At 38.9% G+C, this 22724-nt stretch overlaps 1 protein-coding gene across 1 annotated transcript; it reads right to left on the bottom strand.

Moving 5' to 3' along the window:
* Nucleotides 1-970: 970 nt before the first annotated feature.
* slc25a45 (solute carrier family 25 member 45) lies at nt 971-21298 on the bottom strand. Its single transcript, XM_079815469.1, has 7 exons — nt 21216-21298; nt 20895-20942; nt 13740-13783; nt 13581-13652; nt 4131-4301; nt 3805-4051; nt 971-2334 (listed from the first exon to the last, which is right to left on the bottom strand). Exons 2-7 carry the CDS (start codon nt 20929-20931, stop codon nt 2051-2053), a joined length of 855 nt encoding a protein of 284 aa, XP_079671595.1. The 5' UTR covers nt 20932-20942; nt 21216-21298; the 3' UTR covers nt 971-2050.
* Between the last annotated feature and the right edge of the window lie 1426 nt (nt 21299-22724).

Below are 22724 nucleotides of genomic sequence, written 5' to 3'. Positions count from 1 at the left end.
TTAAGACTCCAAATGCGTGTGTATTTCAGCAGTGGTGTGAAACGCAGTCACTAGCCACTTTGAGTTGAATGTAATATGCAATACATTTTTCAATTGTAGTCTTTTAAAAAGGCGTCAATATAGTGTTGTCAAAAAAATTATGCTATCGATACTGAAATATCTGAAACGCTTAATATTAATTTTGCTCATAATAGACACACAATACCAGCTGTTCTCGCTCTCATCTCTCTGACAGTCGTTTCATTCGAATGTTGGTGTTATAGAGCTTGAATTTCGGCGTGGGATTGCGTGTGTGTTGTGCACGCACATAAAGCTGCCTCTCAGAACAAAATTGAGTTCTTAAACAGTCAAATGCACACAAAATAATGTCAAAATGCCAGTCTTGGCTAGCCTGGATGCCAGCTGAACTTAGCCCCGCCCACAACATTTGAGGTCGGGAAGTTCGGTCTGGACTTGATCCGTTGTGGAGCAACTAAGTTTGAACCAGAGCTGTTCCGACCAATCAAATTGTCAGGGCGGGCTTTATAAGATGATGGACAGATGATCAACAGTAACGTAATCATCCACGTCACCAAAGAGCGCTTGGTTTGAAGTCGTTCTAATCCTAAACGGAGAACTTGTTCGTATATGCGTTCACCTTTACTATTTCTCTCATAAATGATGATCGTGTTCGTAAGTACTCCGTGTATCCTTAAATTATTTTACAACACCTGCAAACATCGTTTACACTCATCTTCTTCTTCTACTTCTTCCAGCGTGCGTGCAGTTGAGTTCTGTTGACAACTATGCGTCGCTCCGTTGCTCTGATTGGTTGTAGGTCTATCCAATTGAGTGCAGAGGCATTTTCTTTCCTGGTTCGGTTGAAACACGCCCCATAATCACAGCCCAATGGAGCAGCATCAGACTCATATTCTGACTAGAATCTGTGTATGACGACGTCAGGCTAGGTCTTGGCAAGTATTCACGCAAACGCAGTCAGTTCTGTTTTAAGTGAATATAAACAGTTGAGAAAGAAAACACATGTGTAACAGTATAATGGATCTGTGCGTCAGGTGAAGTGACAGCAAACACCTAATATATTCAATAGTGACTAACATGACTGTTCAACAACAGTATTTTTTTTACAGATTTACCATTGACAACAGTGCATATGTAAGTATACACACACACACACACACACACACATGGATATAGATTTGGTCGGCATTACTGGGAACGCCCAAAAAAACGTCATATCCGTCATAAAACAAGCCATTAGAATGAATGCACGTAGACCTTGTTAGACGATTTATCTTTACTCTAAAACTTCACATAACTTACTAGAGGAGCAGAACGCCACATGGCAACTTTTCGGGACTGCACCAAGCAAAAAAAGAAAATGGCGGATATGACGTTTTATTGGGCGTTCCCAGTAATGTCTATACACTGCCCAGCCAAAATATCAAGAAGTCGCTGTTTGGATTGAAATGGGCAAATGCTTAAGAGTCAATGATTGGATCATTATTGCAGTGATTATTATGTTATATATGTGACTTCTAACGCTAATTGATGGAGTGTGTAGCTTTTCATTTCTTAAACAACCTTGTAGGAAGACACATCATGAACATATTCCAGGATGACAATGTCCAGATTAATCAGGCTCAAACTGTAAAAGAATGAAGAATCATTTCCACACATGAATCGGTACTTCTGAGTCCAGTCCTTAAACTCACTGAACGTCTTTGGGATGTGCTGGAGGAGACTTTACAGAGTGCTGGACTCTTGCATTGGCAATACAAGATCTTGACCAAAACTGGAAAAATGTTATTTTGGTCAAGATCTTGAATTGACCATGTAAGAGTCAACCTCTAGTCCCATTTAGACACTTGTTAGCAGGACAAATAAGGGCTTTAAAATATCACGGAGGGTATTACTGATGCATGTCGTGTATCTTGAGATTGTGTCCACCACAGACCTTATTTCAGGCATTTAACCGAAAACCCACTGACTTCAGGACGATGCGAAGTGTTTTCCATGTTTTGGCCTGCAATATCCATCATCCCTGCAGCACTCAGTCGTGGGAGGAGTCAGTCATGGCTCTCATTAGCATCTCAAAGCTGAGGAAGGTCACAGCGTTCACAGGGAACGCTCTCACGCTGTTCAGAAGAAGTCCTTTGAAGAACACGCGCACGCCCTCTTCCCGCACACTCACAGTAATGCAGTGCAGCACGCCGCTGTACACTCGCCCGCCGCCTCCAGACATCTGCAGGCGAGCCTTGATCACGTCCATGGGTGTGGCGCAGGCCCATGTGACCACACCAGCAACACCACCGGCCACTAGCACAGCAGAGTTACCTGAAGGCCACATGATCATATTAATACTCAATTTATCACTAAGAACATTTTTGGGGTTCCTGAACAGCCTTTTGCAGGCCGTTTTAATAACTTAGCCGAGTAGTCATTCCAACCAGAATAAACGTTTCTTAAACATACATGCATGTGTGTGTGTATTTATATATACATATTTATACACTGTACACACACATCTATTATGTAAACATGAACTTCTATTTTGAGTGCAATTAATCGCAATTAACCGACAGCAGTAATATTTCATAAATTAATATACCATACTAACTTACAAACATACTAACTTAAATTATAATGTACAATTTTATATGTATATTAATATACCATATTTTATTAAATTGTATGAAACTTCCCAAAAAAGTAAGATTAAATAATTTGTACATTATTTTATGTATATAACATATTTTTGAATATATCATAAATTAATATGACATAAATATATGAATATCATTTGAATATATATATATTCATATATACATATATATATTCATATATTTGTGATATTCATTTATGATATACATAAGCCATACATTTACAAACAAACTTACAAAAATACTAATATTTATTATATATATAATGTATATTATATATATATTATAATATACCTATACTGTAATATATATATATATATACAGCTCTGGAAAAAAATAAGAGACCACTTAACATTGATTTCTCAAGGTTAAGTGGTCTCTTGTTTTTTTCCAGAGCTGTATATATCATACAACCATTAGAAACAGAAATATGAAAATAATATACTGTATGTATATTAACATACCATAAATATTTTTTTTACAATACTTCATAAATATACCATGCATATAAACTTATAAATATACTAACATAAGTTGTAATATTACATACATTATATATAGCATAGATATAAATTAATATTTTATAAAATATTATTAAACTTCCCAAAATGTAAAGAAACATCGAACAATTTGTACAATAAATGTATATATAAAATATTTTGAATATATCATTATAAAGCCATAATTAAGAACTTATGAATATACTAATATATATTATAATATACAACTATATATTATTATATGGAATATACGGCCATTACTAATGACAACTTGGATATTTGAGTTGCCTAAACTACAAATGAAGGCAGCACGAACACTTACTTTTTTACATTGTATGTGAATATATTTTAAAATGTAAATTTACAGCATAATTCCGGCCATTAATATATGCGCCGGAAGGGCTGCTGCTTTTGCATAGTTTGTACCTGCTCTACTCTGCGTTTGCTTCCAGCCATTAATATAAAAAATATGAATATAATATACTGTATGCATATACCATAAATATAAATATTAGACTTTTATATATATATATATTTTTTACAATACTTCATAAATATACCATATATGTAAACTTACAAATATAGCATACTGATATATAATATACAGCCATAAATATAAACTTCCTTCATTCATTCCCAATCACCTGGCTGCTTCCCTTTCTCCGTCAGCGTCCTGCAGATGAGCTCGTACGGCAGGAAGTAAAGTCCATAACAGGGCACGTCCCGTAGGGCCAGAGCCCACATTCCTCTGCACAGCCCTCTCACCCCGTCCTGTCTTAGGATCACAGCGACACAGTGTGCGGGGCCTCTGTATTTACTCCCTCCTGGCCTGCCTTCCGTCTGGTTCTGCAGACGCACTTTAACCAGGTCTATCGGAGCTGAAACAAACAGCTGAGAGGACCAAAACAGCACAAATTAGTGACATGCTGTGAGCTCTGTTAGATCCTTCTGGCTTGATCCCCAGACGTGCCTGAGTTAGACCTGAGAAGCAGCCGGCCATGAAGACCGCTGAGAGCGGCGAGCTGCTGCGGTGGCACGGGGTCAGGTAATCCAGGGCATTACTGTAGGAACCGAAGGCCACAGCATTGCTAAGGGCAACAGAGAGGACAGGAAATGACATGCCCTTAAAAAATCCATGGAACTGGAGAATAAAGCAAAAAGAAGATTAAATGATTAACTTTTTGTGAACGCAGCAGTAACTCGCTAATTCTTGCTGAGAGTTTATCCGTACACAACCAGTGTGCTCACCAAGACTACATTTATTTGATTTATCATATTATAACATATACACTCACTTAAAGGGTAACTAAACCCTAAACCAACTTTTTTTTGTTAATGATCTGTAATACTGGGGCTTTATTAATGCTGTTCATTGATTCGAGTAAATGTTTTGACATGTGAGTATAAAGTGTTTTAATTCTATAAAATATGGTGTAAAACCGCCAAAGTGCTGCCCTCTTAAGGTTGAACGGTGGCTACTGCAGTTGAATTTTCCTATTGGACGTTGTGGGTCATCGTGACGTAGGATGGTACTTCCAACGGCTCACTATCCGCGCCCCTGGCACGAGCTCACCTCGCCCTCAGAAATGTTTCCCCCAATCACACGATGAGAACGGCTTCACTCCAGTATGAACTGTCATGTTACATGAAGTAGAAACATTATGAATGAAACTCGACACTTGACACTTGCTTTAACATTGTATTGAAGAAAATACGGTTAAATAATGCAGTTGTCAGTACACGTCAGGCTTTTCTTGCGATATTATTGGCGCCCGTCATGTGTACAGATCATTTTCATACATGAGACGCACTTTCAAACCCTGACACGCAAGTGGTTGCCGCGGACGCAGATAGATTAGGTCGGTTCTCTTGCGCGGCTGCTTCACTAGCATCGTCTGCATCGGGAGTTAACGCAGTTTGAGCAGCGGCTCGCATTGATAAGACTCCGGGTTTGTGTCTACAGACCTTTCACCCTCCTCCACTTCAGGTGAAGGTAGGAGAATGACCGCTCTGTTGCAAAGCTGGCGTCACTCCAGTCATTCTCCATCTCTGCGACTCGCGAATCTGACAGCTGTCAATCAACCCGTCACTGCGGGTCTCAGGTGCACGCCCTCCGCTCAGCCCCGCCCTCGGTTCGTCCCCTCTGTCTCCGCTGGGCTCTGCCCACTTTTCCAGCATTTTTAAAAAATTGCCAGTGGGTGGAGTTAAGCTCTGAGCAGGGGTTTAGTTACCCTTTAAAGGATTATTAGGAACGCCTGTTCAATTTCTCATTAATGCAATTATCTAATCAACCAATCACATGGCAGTTGCTTCAATGCATTTAGGGGTGTGGTCCTGGTCAAGACAATCTCCTGAACTCCAAACTGAATGTCAGAATGGGAAAGAAAGGTGATTTAAGCAATTTTGAGCGTGGCATGGTTGTTGGTGCCAGACGGGCCGGTCTGAGTGTTTCACAATCTGCTCAGTTACTGGGATTTTCACACACAACCATTTATAGGGTTTACAAAGAATGGTGTGAAAAGGGAAAAACATCCAGTATGCGGCAGTCCTGTGGGCGAAAATGCCTTGTTGATGCTAGAGGTCAGAGGAGAATGGGCCGACTGATTCAAGCTGATAGAAGAGCAACTTTGACTGAAATAACCACTCGTTACAACCGAGGTATGCAGCAAAGCATTTGTGAAGCCACAACACGCACAACCTTGAGGCGGATGGGCTACAACAGCAGAAGACCCCACCGGGTACCACTCATCTCCACTACAAATAGGAAAAAAAGGCTACAATTTGCACAAGCTCACCAAAATTGGACAGTTGAAGACTGGAAAAATGTTGCCTGGTCTGATGAGTCTCGATTTCTGTTGAGACATTCAGATGGTAGAGTCAGAATTTGGCGTAAACAGAATGAGAACATGGATCCATCATGCCTTGTTACCACTGTGCAGGCTGGTGATGGTGGTGTAATGGTGTGGGGGATGTTTTCTTGGCACACTTTAGGCCCCTTAGTGCCAATTGGGCATTGTTTAAATGCCACGGCCTACCTGAGCATTGTTTCTGACCATGTCCATCCCTTTATGACCACCATGTCCCCATCCTCTGATGGCTACTTCCAGCAGGATAATGCACCATGTCACAAAGCTCGAATTATTTCAAATTGGTTTCTTGAACATGACAATGAGTTCACTGAACTAAAATGGCCCCCACAGTCACCAGATCTCAACCCAATAGAGCATCTTTGGGATGTGGTGGAACGGGAGCTTCGTGCCCTGGATGTGCATCCCACAAATCTCCATCAACTGCAAGATGCTATCCTATCAATATGGGCCAACATTTCTAAAGAATGCTTTCAGCACCTTGTTGAATCAATGCCACGTAGAATTAAGGCAGTTCTGAAGGCGAAAGGGGGTCAAACACAGTATTAGTATGGTGTTCCTAATAATCCTTTAGGTGAGTGTACACTGTAAAAATACATTGTTTCAAGTGCAGCCTTAAAATGTTAAGCTTAGTCAACTTGAAATGTGAAGTTGAGTTGACTAAACTTAAAACTTTAAGGCACCACAAACACTTACTGTTTTAGTCCCCGTCAACATGGAGACGCGTTTAGCTGTATACGTACAAATGTTGTATCGTTTTTGCGTTTCATCCACACAGATCCGGTGTTTGCGTATTTTCTACACGTGTTTACAATATTTTTTATTACAAATTCAATAGTTTATTATTATTTATTTATTTTAGAAACCCATGGTAATGAGGAGCATGGTTTTACCTGTGACTACCATGATCTTACAGTTGAACTATAAATAAAATGTCATTAGGGTAATTCAAGGATAATTCAACAAAACAGCTTTAAAGCCTGATCCCGTGAATTAAGGACAAAGCTTTTTTTCTCTTTGAATGTTTTATGAACTTTTTAATAGATCTAATGAAATTTAACTAAATGTTATTTCAATGAGAACCTCATGAAAGATAGATATCAGTGTCTTGCATAAATTAGTTAGCCTGGGAAAACCCAGACAACTTCCGGCAAATTTAGATTTGCTCTGCAAGTAGTCTGGCAAAGAGTCCATTCAAACCCATTTCTAAACCCTAGAAATCGCGGCACCAATCAGAAACGTTGGGGCGGGCTTTACACGATGACGACAGCGCAGCGATGTTGAAGCAGATTTGCAGCTGCTGTGGAGCATCACTCGTTCGAATCAGCTATCGCGTCTGTTTTAAGCGATTTAAACTTCTCCTTTTCGTTAAAACCCGAGCAAAGAACAACACTCGAAGCCTTTATATCTAAAAAAGATGTTATCGCTGTTTTACCGACTGGATTCGGCAAAAGTCGTGTGGAAAAACGAATGGGTCTTAGCAAGAGTCCTCTGGTAGTGTTCATGTTTTACAAAATATAGTTTTAAGTCCTTTTCAGGAGTGAATGAAGTTCTTTAAAGCTCAAATCTGTGGTTTATTTATAAAGAGAGCGCCTTTTTTTAAATTTGATCTGCCGTTTTCGGAGTTGTGAGCTCCAGTGGTTCAGCGGCGCTCAAACGATTATTGAGCCCGCCGAGAGGCGCCTTTCCTCGGCCAGTCCTTCTGCCGTCTGCCGCTGGCTCTGATGTCTCTGTAGTGGTTAAACCGTCTCGTCTTGTGTAGATCTAACGGCTGATCTTTGCTCTCATTAATCTATAATTTGTTCCTAGACAGATCGTTTTATCTGAGGGCAAAGTGAAGTTTCATAACTTTATATTTTTAAGATATTAAACTTAACCGTTGTAGTCTCCTGGCGCTGACTTTGACTGAATTGCTTTATTTATTGTATAGCTTCTTATACCTTTTACTTATACTTGTATAATTGCTATTGATGATCACACATAAACTGACATTTAACAAAAAGAGACTGGGTTGTGTTTTGTGTCATATTTAATTTATTACAGTGATAATCATAGCCTATATTATGTGTGTGTGTTTTTTTTAATGTAAACGAAAAGAGGCTGGGTTTTTTATATTTCGTTTTGTTATAAACATGCATTGAAGATAATATGCATTGCGTGCACTACATATACAAATATATACTGAGTGATGCTGTCAAGAGCATAGTAGGCGGACTAGTGTCCTCCCGTCCTCGGGAGTTCGTTCTCCGGAGTCAAACTTGGTAAGTCACGGACGCAAGTCAGAAGTTTGCGTACGAAATATGTCATAAAACACCACTGCCTCATTTCATAAAAAAATTAAAATTAAACATAATAATAATAGCCACACGAATGTGGTTCAGGCAACGCGTAGCTAGGCCAACATTGATTATCTTATATATTTATAATAAAACGAAGTATAAAACACCCTGCCTCTTTTTGTTTACATTTTAAAAATAATATATTAAACATTAATATGTGGTTTAGGTAAGGTGACCAGATTTCTGAAATGGAAACCGGGGACATTTCCTATTTGAGAACACAAGTACAGACAAGAACGCATATTGAGAAACGGCCAGAGTCAGCTGTTTCTCCGTCGCTCTGCATACGTCATCTCCCTCATCGCTCTGATTGGTTTTAGGTCTATCCAATTGCGCCGAGAGGCATTTGAGCGACGCCCGTTGGTGACGCCCCTTTGGAAATGATTTGTCTATGAAGCTTTGCCAGACCATAACTCAGTTACTACTGAGAATGGTCTGGTTTTAACCAGGCTATAAATTAGTGTTAACTCTTGAAAAATTTTATTATTTATTAGCGAGTTATTACTCGCTAATAAATGCGCTACATGGCACTTTAAAAACCGGATCGTTTATTTATAGTTCGATTATGGATATTTCACGTCATGTTCGAATGCATATTCGAATATCGAATAAAAAGTGACAGCCCTAATACCTGTGTGATATTACGCTGTAGCCGCATTGGACCAGCGGTTTGGAAAATGGTTGAAATGATGATTCAGCTGCGGACGCCATCTTCTGGTCAGATTCGGGAATTCATTTTGCGTGCGACTCTCACAATGCATTTTGGGTATTCTCTAGCTGTTGAGTGTACACTTGTTATTGCGGTGCATTGTGGGATTGAATGAGTGCACTCGATAACGTCCACTGGTTTTAGACACCACTACAAATGGCTGTCCCCTCAAATAGTGCCCAATTTAAAAGGAACATGCCACTCTGGCGGTAGCACTTTTAGCATAGCTTAGCATAGATCATTGAATCCGATTAGACCGTTAGCATCTCACTCAAAAATGACAGAAGAGTTTCGATAATTTTCCTATTTTAAACTCGACTCTTCTGTAGTTACATTGTGTACTAAGACCGACGGAAAATTAAAAGATGTGATTTTCTAGGCCGATATGGCTAGCAATGTTATTACACAGCGCCTGAAAATAGTCCCCAACACACTCCCTGTGCAAGCAGGTTGTCACATTGGTTATGTTGACGGAAGTTAGCCTATTTTCAGGCGCTGTGAAATATCATTGTGCCGCTGCACTCATGGTACGGCAGCAAGCTCATTGATTATTACGCAGGAATGAGAGTATAGTTCCTAGCCATATCGGTCTAGAAAATCACAACTTTTCCTTTTCAATGACCCTTTAAAGAAAACCAATTATCCCAAAATATGTTCAGACCCCAACAAGCGTCCCAACGACTCCCTCCTCACTATGGGCCTGTGTCATCGACCTTCATCGTCTATACTCCACAGCCTGCTCTACTGTGTTTTCTTCCTCCATCTGGTTTCCTCATGTACTTGTCCCCCCTGCCAACTAAGGACCGTCTTTATAAATGTAAGTGTTGTCAGCGTTTCACTTTCATCCATCATCAATGTGTTGTTGTTCTGTCTCTGCCTCTGAGTCCCGGACACACACTATATTTATAACCAAAGGGATGTAAACCATTTGAATATAGTGACTGGCGTTACTTGTTACTTTGTCTTGTGGTAAATATGTAGATATTATGAACTTTTTTTGCTACAACATACAAGACAAGAGTTTGTCCCAATGTAGCATAGAAAGCATTAAAATTTGTTCACGGAATTATTACATAAATGCTGAGTAATAACAATGAACATTGTTGTGCCGAATTCTGTGACCCTAGTTGGCGCTGTATTGAGCTAATCCAACCTACTCCTAATCCCAGTCCTAATCCCAACCTTACCGTCACTACAGCGCCTACTAGGGTCACAGAATTCGGCACTACAAACATGATTTTAAATGAATGCTACTGACATTGTACTTCATACAAATTTGGTCACACTTTATATTAGGTGTCTTTAACAACTATGTAATTACATCCAAAAATATTAACATCAATAGTGTAATTATAGCTGTAATTACAGAAACGAATTACAAATGTAATTAGATGCAGGTAATTATAACAATATAAGTACAATTTAAAAACAAGTATGCACATAATAAGCTCATTGTATTAAATTATTAATTTAAAGGTTAGTACCTAGTTAAAGACACTTAATATAAAGTGTGACCATAAATATATATTATTGGCACCCTTGATAAATATGAACAAAGATGGCTGTAAAAAAAATTTCATTGAAGTAAAATAATTGAAAGTGGGGGGAATCACATTATGAAATAAATGTTTTTCTCCAAAACACATTGGCCACGATTATTGGCACCCCTAGAATTTTTTATGTATAAAATATCTCTGAAGTATATTCCCATTCATATTTACATTTTTAGCACACCAGGGTGACGAGGAACATGAAATTATCCAGCCATGACTTCTTGTTTTAAAGGAGTATAAATATGAAGAAACACAAAGGCCAAATTCCCTTAATCATCATCACAATCAGTAAAACCACAGAATATAGTCCTGATTTGCAGAAAGTGGCTGTAGGAAAATAGCTAAAGCATTGAACATCCCCATTTCCACCATCAGGGCAATAATTAAGAAGTTCCAATCAAATAGAGATGTTATGAATCTGGAAGAGGACGTGTGTCTATATCGCCCTAATGCATGAGAGGAGGAGAGTTTGATTGGACAAAGACTATCCATAGATCACAGATGGAGAATTGACCTATCGGTAAGCCCCGCCCCCTTAGTTACTGTTGCTAACTCGGACAAACAAACGGAGTTGCTATATCTTACAATGTACAGCTGTCAGTGTGAAAACCTTATCCCAAGATGTTTTTGGACACAGATTGTAGCGTATATCCCGTCTGAATGATGGCCAAACTTAACTGATGATTTATCAAGTTTATTGCATCGTTATTCACTACAAAAAATCATCGTAAGAGCTGAACAAAGCATAAGAAGTGCGCATTAACGTCTCATTCACAAACTCTCTCTCACCGTTGCATTACCATTAACATACACAGCAAACTACACAAAAACACTCATACAACTAACAGTAAACAAACATACACACAGATCGTATGCCTTTTCGGGGGTGCAGTTAATAACTGGTAAACTTTGTATCTGCAAAACAACTCCGATAAACTGCGTGCGAGCTCTCCCTTATACCCGTAGACTATAATACCCATTAAAATAGGAGTCCTCCTTAGTAGGACAGATAATGTAGACCTTAAACATATCTAATGTAGACCTTAAACATATCTAAAATGAAATTAATTTACATGTAACCAGTTTAATATGGAGAGGCACTGAAATGTAGACCTTTGTGTTTTTGACCTACAGTGTTACATGACGTGAGAACAGTTAGTTTTTACAGTTTGTATGTTAGCAGGGACTTTAATCGTAACTTAACGAGAGTTTGACAAACAGAAAATCCTCTCTGGATCTCTGGAGTCAGTGTTATAGTACCTCAGGCACGACATTTTAGCATTTTTGTAGCATAAACACCATCAAACCGATGAGAGCTTCGGATTTTCCAATGTTTCTCTATGGAGCTGACACCTAAAGATGTCCGAGTTCTGGTCCCAGCGCAACTGATACTCAACTGCTATTGGCTCATCTGCGTTCAAGGGGAGGGGCTTACCGATAGGTCAATTGCAGAGATTAGTTGAGTCTTGGGGTCAGAAAGACTAAAAAACTGATCAAACAACTCCTACATCACCACATGTTGTTTGGGAGGGTTTCAAGAAAAATCCTCCTCGCTCATCCAAAATCAAACTCCAGCATATTCAGTTCAGACACGACTGGAACTTCAGACGGGACCTGGTTCTGGTCAGATGAGATTTTTGTCAGCCATCCCACCAGATGGCTTTAGTGCAAACGGTTAAATATACCACTGGATCTTTAATGTTGAGGGCCGATTTTTTTTCTTCTTCAGATTCATGGCATCATGTATCTAGCAAATAGCAACAGATAGAGAATCAAAACCTGACGGCCTCTGCTAGAAATCTTATAATGGGCCGATCTTCCATCAGGACAACAATCCAAAACAAAAATCAACACACAAATGTGTGACTGAGCACAAAATGAAGCTTCTGCCATGGCCGTCCCAGTTCCCTGACCTGAACCCTTTAGAAATGAGTGATGAACTGAAGAGAAGAGCTGGGAATCTGAAGGATCTGGAGAGATTCTGTGTGAAGGAATGATCTCTGATGTTCTTCAAACTCATCAGGCATTATAGAAGTTGACTCAGAGCTGTCATCTTGGCAAAAGGGAGTTGTATTTAAAGCTACACTATGTAACGTTTCCGTCCACTAGAGGTCGCCTGTTCAAAACAAAGGCGTAGTTTGATGACGCCACGTTTGAGCGCAGAATCTCGGGACATGTGGTCTTCACCTCACAGCCGGTGGGAAACAGTCAGGATAGGACTCAGGCAGAAATCATGTTCATGGATGTGATTATTAACATTACTGTAGTGAAGCAGAGCAGGACAGAGTGTTGTGGAGCTGAGCAAGGCCGCAGGAGCGATTGAAGAGCGGGACTGTTATTATGGCATAGTCGCCGGTGAGACTTTTATTATGACACGGTTGCCGGCGCCACTTCCTCTTTTCCAGACATGAGTATTATGTAACGCAACTCTGTTTATCGTATTAGATATATCTGAGTGTGTTGAAAAGGAAGTTATGACGTTCGCTCGGCGGCTGCTATGACACTTGTTCACACTGCAGTGAGAGTAAAGTGTTTCACTGAATAAAACCGGAAACCGAGGGTGACGCAATCGACAGGCGACTCCCTCACACGCATAGCTCACACGTCCCGGTTCCTCGGTTAAAATAGCAATTTCTCACGATTTACAAATAGTTGGAAACATTTGGGATATTCTAAGTACTCAACTGAACAAAATATATAACACTGGCCTAGTGATTTCTGGATATTTTACTGCAAAAATCCTACATAGTTCACCTTTAATAAAAGGGTGCAACTAATTATGACCAATGTGTTTTGGAGAAAAGCATATATTTCATAAAGAGATGTCCCCCCACTTTTAATTCTCTTACTTCAATGAAAGGTTAGATTTTTGCACAAAAAAATTTAATGAAAGATCAAATGGATAAACAATATTTTCCTTCTTATTGCTCAATGTAGTGTTTGAAGACTTACTCCTTCACGTGTGTATGTTTTGACCACACAATCACATATCCCTCTATACACAGACTGGGTCTGCAAGCGCACCTATGACCAAAACAAACATAAACTGCAAATCAGTAATGTGATAAAAAACACCAAATCATCTATTTTTCTAATGTCAAGGAAACTCACCTTTACTGTGTCCAAAGGGTGTCCGACAACTAAACCCACAGCACCTAACACCACATATGATTAACCCTTTGTGAATCATTTACCAGTTTACAATCTGGAACTGTGAATCATTTATTATAGTATGGGACAATGCATATATTTCTCTTTACTATGTTAAAACATTTTTTTTACTGCAGTATCACGATAAAGATATATACACAGGCTACCATTGTAATTAATGATACTATGGTATTTGAGTGATTCTATAGTTGGAGATACATTTTGCATTTCAAAAAAACGTTCACTAAAAGAAATTCTTATTGAAAACATATTCAATTTTAATGATTGAGGGCTTGCCAAACACAAGTTACTTCCTTTTTATTTAAACTTTTAACGAAAAATTTATTTCTTTATAGTTGTCAACTATGTTACAGACAAATTAGGAAATGTATAGAAATAACATCGGTAACAGAGTTTGACGGTAACAGAATTGACCATTTTAAATGCTAAGAGCACATGGCACTGATCAAATCATAATTAAAAGACTTTTAAACAACACACTGTGTGATTTTCCTTTTGACATTGTGGTAACGATTTTGACGTTTTACAAAATAAATCAAATAAATAAACTTTTTAGTTTAAAATATTTTCTCTTCAGCTTTCAGTGCTTCGGATCTTATCAGTGAGGGAAAGTGACATCATTTCCTGTATCTTACATAGTAAGATAATTTCACCAATTTAAAGGCAAAGTATGGTACGGTAACAGAATTGACGTAAGATTTAAAAGTTAAAAGTTATTTTTAAACAATTTAAAGGTGCAGTGTGTACATTTTAGCGGCATCTAGTGGTGAGGTTGCGAATTGCCACCGCTCACCCCTCCCTTTTGAAGCACATAGAGAAGCTACGATGGCCAACACAGGACAAAGATGTCAACATCGGGGAGAGCAGAGAGTGACTAGCGCTCTGTAGAGAAGTTTGTCCATTTAGGGCTCCTGTAGAAACATGACAGCGCAAAATGGAAACTTCGCTGTAAGGGTCCACGGCGTATGGGGATATAAATGGCTCATTCTAAGGTAATACAAACATAACGGTTCATTATGAAAGGTCTTTATACACCACTGAAAACAAAGTTATGTATATTATATTGCATTTCTGTCAATAGATCCTCATAAGTACTACACACTGCACCTTTAATGTTGTAGAATTATACAAATGACTATTTAGGGCTTTTATAAATAAAATAAATGAAATATTAACAAAAGAAAAGTAAAATAAAATATTTTTATTACACAATGATACATACAGGTGCTGGTCATATAATTAGAATATCATCAAAAAGTTGATTTATTTCACTAATTCCATTCAAAAGGGGAAACTTGTATATTATATTCATCCATTACACACAGACTGATATATATTTCAAATGTTTATTTCTTAAAATTTTGATGATTATAACTGACAACTAAGGAAAATCCCAAATTCAGTACCTCAGAAAATTTGAATATTGTGAAAATTTTCAATATTGAAGACACCTGGTGCCCCACTCTAATCAGCTATTGAACTCAAAACACCTGCAAAGCCCTTTAAATGGTCTCTCAGTCTAGTTCTGTAGGCTACACAATCATGAGGAAGACTGCTGACTTCACAGTTGTCCAAAAGACGACCATTGACACCTTGCACAAGGAGGGCAAGACACAAAAGGTCATTACAAAAGAGGCTGGCTGTTCACAGAACTTTGTGTCCAAGCACATTAATAGAGAGGCGAAGGGTAGGAAAATATGTGGTAGAAAAAAGTGTTCAAGCAATAGGGATAACCGCACCCTGGAGAGGATTGTGAAACAAAACCCATTCAAAAATGTGGGGGAGATTCACAGAGTGGACTGCAGCTGGAGTCAGTGCTTCAAGAACCACTACGCACAGACGTATGCATGACATGGGTTTCAGCTGTCGCATTCCTTGTGTCAAGCCACTCTTGAACAACAGACAGCGTCAGAAGCGTCTCGCCTGGGCTAAAGACAAAAAGGACTGGACTGCTGCAGAGTGATCCAAAGTTATGTTCTCTGATGAAAGTACATTTTGCATTTCCTTTGGAAAACAGGGTCTCAGAGTCTGGAGGAAGAGAGGAGAGGCACACAATCCATATTGCTTGAGGTCCAGTGTAAAGTTTCCACAGTCAGTGATGGTTTGGGGTGCCATGTCATCTGCTGGTGTTGTTCCACTGTGTTTTCTGAGGTCCAAGGTCAACGCAGCCGTATACCAGGAAGATTTAGAGCACTTCATGCTTCCTGCTGCTGACCAACTTTATGGAGATGCAGATTTCATTTTCCAACAGGACTTGGGACCTGCACACACCTGTACCTGGTTTAAGGACCATGGTATCCCTGTTCTTAATTGGCCAGCAAACTCGCCTGACCTTAACCCCATAGAAAATCTATGGGGTATTGTGAAGAGGAAGATGCGATATGCCAGACCCAACAATGCAGAAGAGCTGAAGGCCACTATCAGAGCAACCTGGGCTCTCCTAACTCCTGAGCAGTGCCACAGACTGATCGACTCCATGCCACGCCGCATTGCTGCAGTAATTCAGGCAAAAGGAGCCCCAACTTGGTCTTAAAGGGTTAGTTCAACCAAAAAAGAAAATTCTGTCATTAATTACTCACCCTTATGTCGTTCGACACCCGTAAGACCTCCGTTCATATTCGGAACACAAATGAAGATATTTTAGTTGAAAGCTGATGGCTGAGAAAGGCTTCAGATAGGCCTCCATTGGCATTCAGTACATTTACACTCACAAGACCCATAAAAGGCCTTTAAAACGTCGTTACAAAGTCCATCTCACCACAGTGACTCTACAATCATTTTACGATGCGACGACAATAGTTTTTGTGCGCAAAAAAAAATCAAAATAACACCTTTATCCAACTTGTTCTTGTCTTCCGTGTGTTCCTCCACGACGCATGCGCGAGAATATGACGCAGATCCGGCGTTCGGACACATGACCCAGAAGCGATTTGTTGACAAGCAGAGGAAGACGCGCGTGTCTAAGCTGTTGAATTCTACATTGATCGTGCTTTAGGTCTCGGCGTAGTTCTCAAAATGGGGCTAAAGTGTGCATTTCATGGATTCCCGAACCCCGGCGCTACGTCATATTCTCGCGCATGCGTCGTGGAGGCGCACACGGAAGACAAGAAGAGGTTGGATAAAGGTGTTATTTTGATTTATTTTTTTCGCACAAAAACTATTGTCGTCGCATCGTAAAATGATTGTAGAGCCACTGTGGTTAGATGGACTTTGTAACAACGTTTTAAGTGCCTTTTCTGGGTCTTGGGAGTGTAAATGTACTGAATGCCAATGGAGGCCGATCTGAAGCCTTTCTCAGCCATCAGCTTTCAACAAAAATATCTTCATTTGTGTTCCGAAGATGAACGGAGGTCTTACGGGTGTCGAACGACATGAGGGTGAGTAATTAATGACAGAATTTTAATTTTTGGGTGAACTAACCCTTTAAGTAATATTCAAATTTTCTGAGATACTGAATTTGGGATCTTCCTTAGTTGTCAGTTATAATCATCAACATTAAAAGAAATAAACATTTGAAATATATCAGTCTGTGTGTAATGAATGAATATAATGTACAAGTTTCACTTTTTGAATGGAATTAGTGAAATAAATCAACTTTTTGATGATATTCTAATTATATGACCAGCACCTGTAAATACACTAGTGCTGGGCGGTATACCAGTTCATACCGAATACCGGTATTTATTTTTGTTATGATATAAATTTTGATGATACCGCAATACCGGTATATGTCGCTTAAACAACAGAACGCAGCGCATCACTGTTTGAGAGGGGACCCATTGCACTGTTGCACTGTACTAGTGAGAGCAGTCAGCAGAGGTCGCATTACAGCCTATGGCTGAATCCGAGATCGCCCCCTATACCCTCATTCACTATTCCCTACATTATCACTTTATTTGAAGGAGTGAATGAAAACGAGTGCGTGAAGTCGGACAACCGTTGTGTGTACATCGGCTGTAAATTGCGAGTGCGATGTGGGATAGAATGAGTGCACTCAACAACGTCCACTGTGGTTTCGGACACCGCTACAAAGCACTGTCTCCTCCAAATAATGCCCTATTTGAGGTTATAGGGGGCGATTTCGGATTCAGCCCTTGATTACAGCGGAGAATTCAAACTACACGCGGCGCGCGGGAGAGAGCGGTTTGAGATGAGATTAACAACGCTCACCACATGGATCATATATCACAAATAGACTGGAGCGAGCGTGTTTAAGTTTTTTATGGACATATTTCATATACTATAGTGCTCTAAACGTGAACCCGAAGCGTGTATGCGCACATATTTCATAAATGAAATGTGTACTGATTTGGCTACACTGAACCATGGGCCTACATCTGATCACGACCGCGATGACACGATGGATTATTCTGCTATACAAAATACAATGAATGATGCAAGTTAATAATAAAATGACAATTCAAAGAAGAATGGGCAAAAAAGTAACTGCTTTATTCTTTCTGTGTAAAACTTATGTGTCATTGGTTCAGAGAGTGCTCTTAAATGTATTGCAAATATCCACGTTTCTCCCTCGTTTTGGCAGTTTGTTGTTATATAGGATTTTTATAACAACAAGATAAGATTTTTTAAATGCTTAAGGTGCCCTCAACTCAGTTTTTTTCTTTCTCTGTGGTCATATTTTAATATTCATGTTTCTGTAATGAGTGTGTAGTCTGTGTTTTATCGGTTGTCTCTCCATAGCATCATTTTGTGGGGCTTTGTAAACCTGTATTAACTCTAGTATGGAATTTTTCTACAATATTCACCCGGCCGTCATGACAGTAAAATAGGGCATTCTAGTGAATCTACTGCAGTATTTCCTCTCTCAATCAGTAGAAAATGTGGTTAAAGGAACACTGCACTTTTTTTGAAAATAGGCTCATTTTACAAGTCCCCTAGAGTTAAATAGTTGAGTTTTACCGTTTTTGAATCCATTCAGCTGATCTTTGTATCTGGCGGTAGCACTTTTAGCATAGCTTAGCATACATCATTGATTCTGATCAGTCCATTAGCATCTCATTCAAAAAATGACCAAAGACACTTTCAATATTTTTCCTATTTAAAACTTGACTCTTCTACAGTTACATCGTGTGCTAAGACAAACTGAAAATGAAAAGTTGCGATTTTCTACACCTATATGACTAGGAACTACTTTCTCATTCCTGCGTAATAGTCGCGGATCTTCGCGGCCGTACCATGGCTGCAGCAGCGCAATGATATTACGCAGCGCCTGAAAGTAGCCCAGCTAGGTAACTTACAATGTGACCGGCACTAAGTTTGTGTAGTTGCAGAGAAAGTTTCAGGCTTGCAGCCGACAAATTGTGTTGTGGATTTACCTGTGTGGTTAGCCATGGTTCTGTGTGTTGTAAAGGCATTTATACTTCTGCGTCGAGTGTACGCCGTAGTGTACGCCGTAGGCTACGCGCGTAGCCGACGCCGTCGTGAGCATTTATACTTCTGCGCTGTTGTCTGCGTCAATGTGCAATTCCACATGCAGACGCTAGAAGGCAGTGTCCTCGGGCATGATGGTGTAATCAAGACAACAGCCGAAGAAGAAGCAGCTTGATGTGTAGAATCTGTACATTCATGTCGGAATATCAGCAGCAGTGAGAGAGCGGCTTTTCTTGCAGCTTGAGTTGTTGTATCTAATACAAATTAAGCATCTCTAGTTGATTAGTAAAGTTAAATAAGGCGATCTGGCGCTGGAATGCATTTGTGAAATCATGCGGAGCTCGTGGCCGCTGTTTTCACTAGCGGTGGCTCAGCAAGCGATTGTTGTTGTGGAGACTTCATTCACGAAATATACCCTAATGTGTCCCTGTTCTTGATATACAATTACTGATTAACATCTTTGGATTTAATGAGAAAATAAATAAACTATATTCAGCGGATCTATGTATTTATTTACTACCATAAAGAATCGCTGGACTGCAAAATAGTGTGTTATAGCAGACGTAAGGAACTATCATCCAATTTCTGGACACACACACACAGTCTCCTATCGCAGATTTTTTATTTATTTATTGACCTGAGGGAAGGGTTCTGGCAGACCAATCACAGCGCTTGCGGTCCGCGTAGAATTGACGCGTTGTTACATTTTTGGAGAGGTGCGCGTCAGGCTACGGCGTAGGGTACGGCGTATCCAACGCGTCTATGCGTAGGGTACGCCGTACCCTCTGCGTGCACTCGACGCAGAAGTATAAATTGGCCTTAAGTCGAAAATGTAACTACCACCATGTTTCACAGAATACCAACGAATCATTGTGCCGCTGTAGCCATGGTGCGGCCACGAAGATCCGCGACTATCACGCAGGAATGAGAAAGTAGTTCCTAGTCATATAGGTGTAGAAAATCGCAACTTTTCATTTTCAGTTGGTCTTAGCACACGATGTAACTGTAGAAGAGTCAAGTTTTAAATAGGAAAAATATTGAAAGTGTCTTTGGTCATTTTTTGAATGAGATGCTAATGGACTGATCAGAATCAATGATGTATGCTAAGCTATGCTAAAAGTGCTACCGCCAGATACAAAGATCGGCTGAATGGATTCAAAAACGGTAAAACTCAACTATTTAACTCTAGGGGACTTGTAAAATGAGCATATTTTCCAAAAAAGTGGAGTGTTCCTTTAACACCTGGTCATGCATAGGGGAAAAAATACCTTCATATACCGTGAAACCGATATAATCTAGAAAAATACTGTGATATTTATTTTTGGTCATACCACCCAGCACTAAAATACACTAATTTGGACAAGAAGAAATCTTCCTTTGAAATCCTTTTTACAGAAAATATTATATTGTTATGGCCTGTAACATCATGTAATCCATGACAATGAGTAACAAAGTATTAAAAAAATAAAAATATAACCATTTGAAAAAAGCAACAAAAAAAGACTTTGCACACTATGTCTGCAATTATAGAATCACCCATACATGTTACTTCAAGGTATGGAGTAAGAAACAGTGTAAAGAATATCATGAGACTAACAGGTTGTTTAGAACTTTTTTGGCTTATAAACAGAGTCAAAGCTAATTTTTTAACCAAAGTAATGGCTAGTTTTGTTCTAAAGCCAAAGTTTTTAAGAATTAGCCTACCTGAAATCCATCCAGCTACGAACTCCACAAGCGGCATGGCACATTTACCTAATAAATAACAGTTTCCCAATGAAAATGAAATCCAAGCAAGGTGAACTATGTGTTCAATACGCGTGAAATAAATAACTAATGAGGGTCCCAAAGTTCAGCTGCGCGAGCTGGCATATGAACCTCAACACAACATATACAGAAACATCACTTCTAAAGAATAATGCTCGAGCACAAACGCGGATTATCGCCAAGCTGCTTCAATAAACTGTACATCGAGTGACTCTAGCCTTTCTTGAACTCAACGAGTCCACATTATTTGAAGAAACTCACCTCATTGATGCTGTTAAAAAGGCAAATAGACAGAGAAATGAAAGAGTTTGTGGTTTTTTAGAGTTTCTTTACTGCCGTCTGCTGGTGATAATGTACCTTGACAGATGTTTTTAATGCTAAGCGCGACTGTTATTCAGCTCAATCGCTATGGCAGGCGGAATTAACATAAAACTATGCTTTGGCTATTCATAAATATATTTTAGATAGTTACAATTGTATTTCGACGAGTCATCTTTAAAGATGATGAATTTAAGATACCTTAAATAATAGGTAATTCAGTGCTCTAATTACATTTTGGGTTAGTTCACCCAAAAATTAAAATTAGCCCAGGATTTACTTCTTCAGATGAATACAATCAGAGTTATATTAAAAATGTCCTGCCTCTTCACAGCTTTATAGCAGTGAATGGCTGTTTCTGTTTTGAAGGCCATAAAAGTGCATCCATTCATCTTAAATGTACTCCATTTAACCCCCAGAGCGTGTGGAGTATGTTTATTATGGATACATGCACTTGGACTTCAAAACCGAAACAGCCATTCACTGCCATAATAAAGCTTGGATTAGCCAGGATATTTCTACTCCGATTGTGTTCATCAGAAAGAAGAATGTCATATACACCGGTTGAGTAGGCTAAATCATGGGATAATTTTCATTTTTGAGTGAACTAACCCTTTAATTATCGCTAGTAAAATTGTAATTTGAGATATTATCTAATTAGAATTATATGCCTAGTACAAAAAATCAATTATATATTTATTTACAATTTCTACTAGTCAAAACTCATATCAGAATATATTTTCCAATGAAATTCAATAGAATAAGTAGGTAAAACTCAAGATTTCTTAAGTAAGCAGAACCTGCAGATTTTTATTTTGCAATCATACATTTTAATCGCTCTGAACTTGAAATATTTGAGTAAGCTAATTCATACATTTAAATTAAAAATATCATGTAATCTCACATTTTAGTAGTGGAAACTTCTAAAAAACTTTAACTAGCTAATTCAATAAATGCCATATTGCTAATTGGTTACACAATGCTTTGGTAGTGTTAGCATTGAATAGTACTTGCTGAATGAGGACAGCTATATAATACATTTAAAATCTGTTCTCAAACGAAGCTCATGCTACACTCGTCACCATGATGGTAACCCTACAAAAATCTACTTAACAGAAACTCATCTAAACTAGCTAAACAAAACATTAAACAGTACTAAATCTCCCGCTTAGCGTTAATATTGTGCACACACACAAATATATATATATATATAATATTTAATTTTGGCATTTACTGGCCCTTTTGAGTGTCATGGCAAGGCATGATGGGAAATAGAAATCCCAGCCCAGTTTCGGTAAAATTTAAGTTAGCCTAAATTAAAAGAAACAAGTTCATAAAACTCAAAACAATGACAATTCAGATTACTTAAAATGTGTCTGTTTTGAGAAAAAAAGAAAGTTCTAAATACTCATAAAAGTTGATTTGTTTGAACTAATTTGTTTATTTTGAGTT

This window comes from Gobio gobio (genome assembly GCF_949357685.1).
Source record: "Gobio gobio genome assembly, chromosome: 4".
NCBI lineage: Eukaryota > Metazoa > Chordata > Actinopteri > Cypriniformes > Gobionidae > Gobio > Gobio gobio.
Note: the sequence above shows the minus strand (reverse complement) of the source record. Positions and strands in the feature narration are given on the sequence as shown.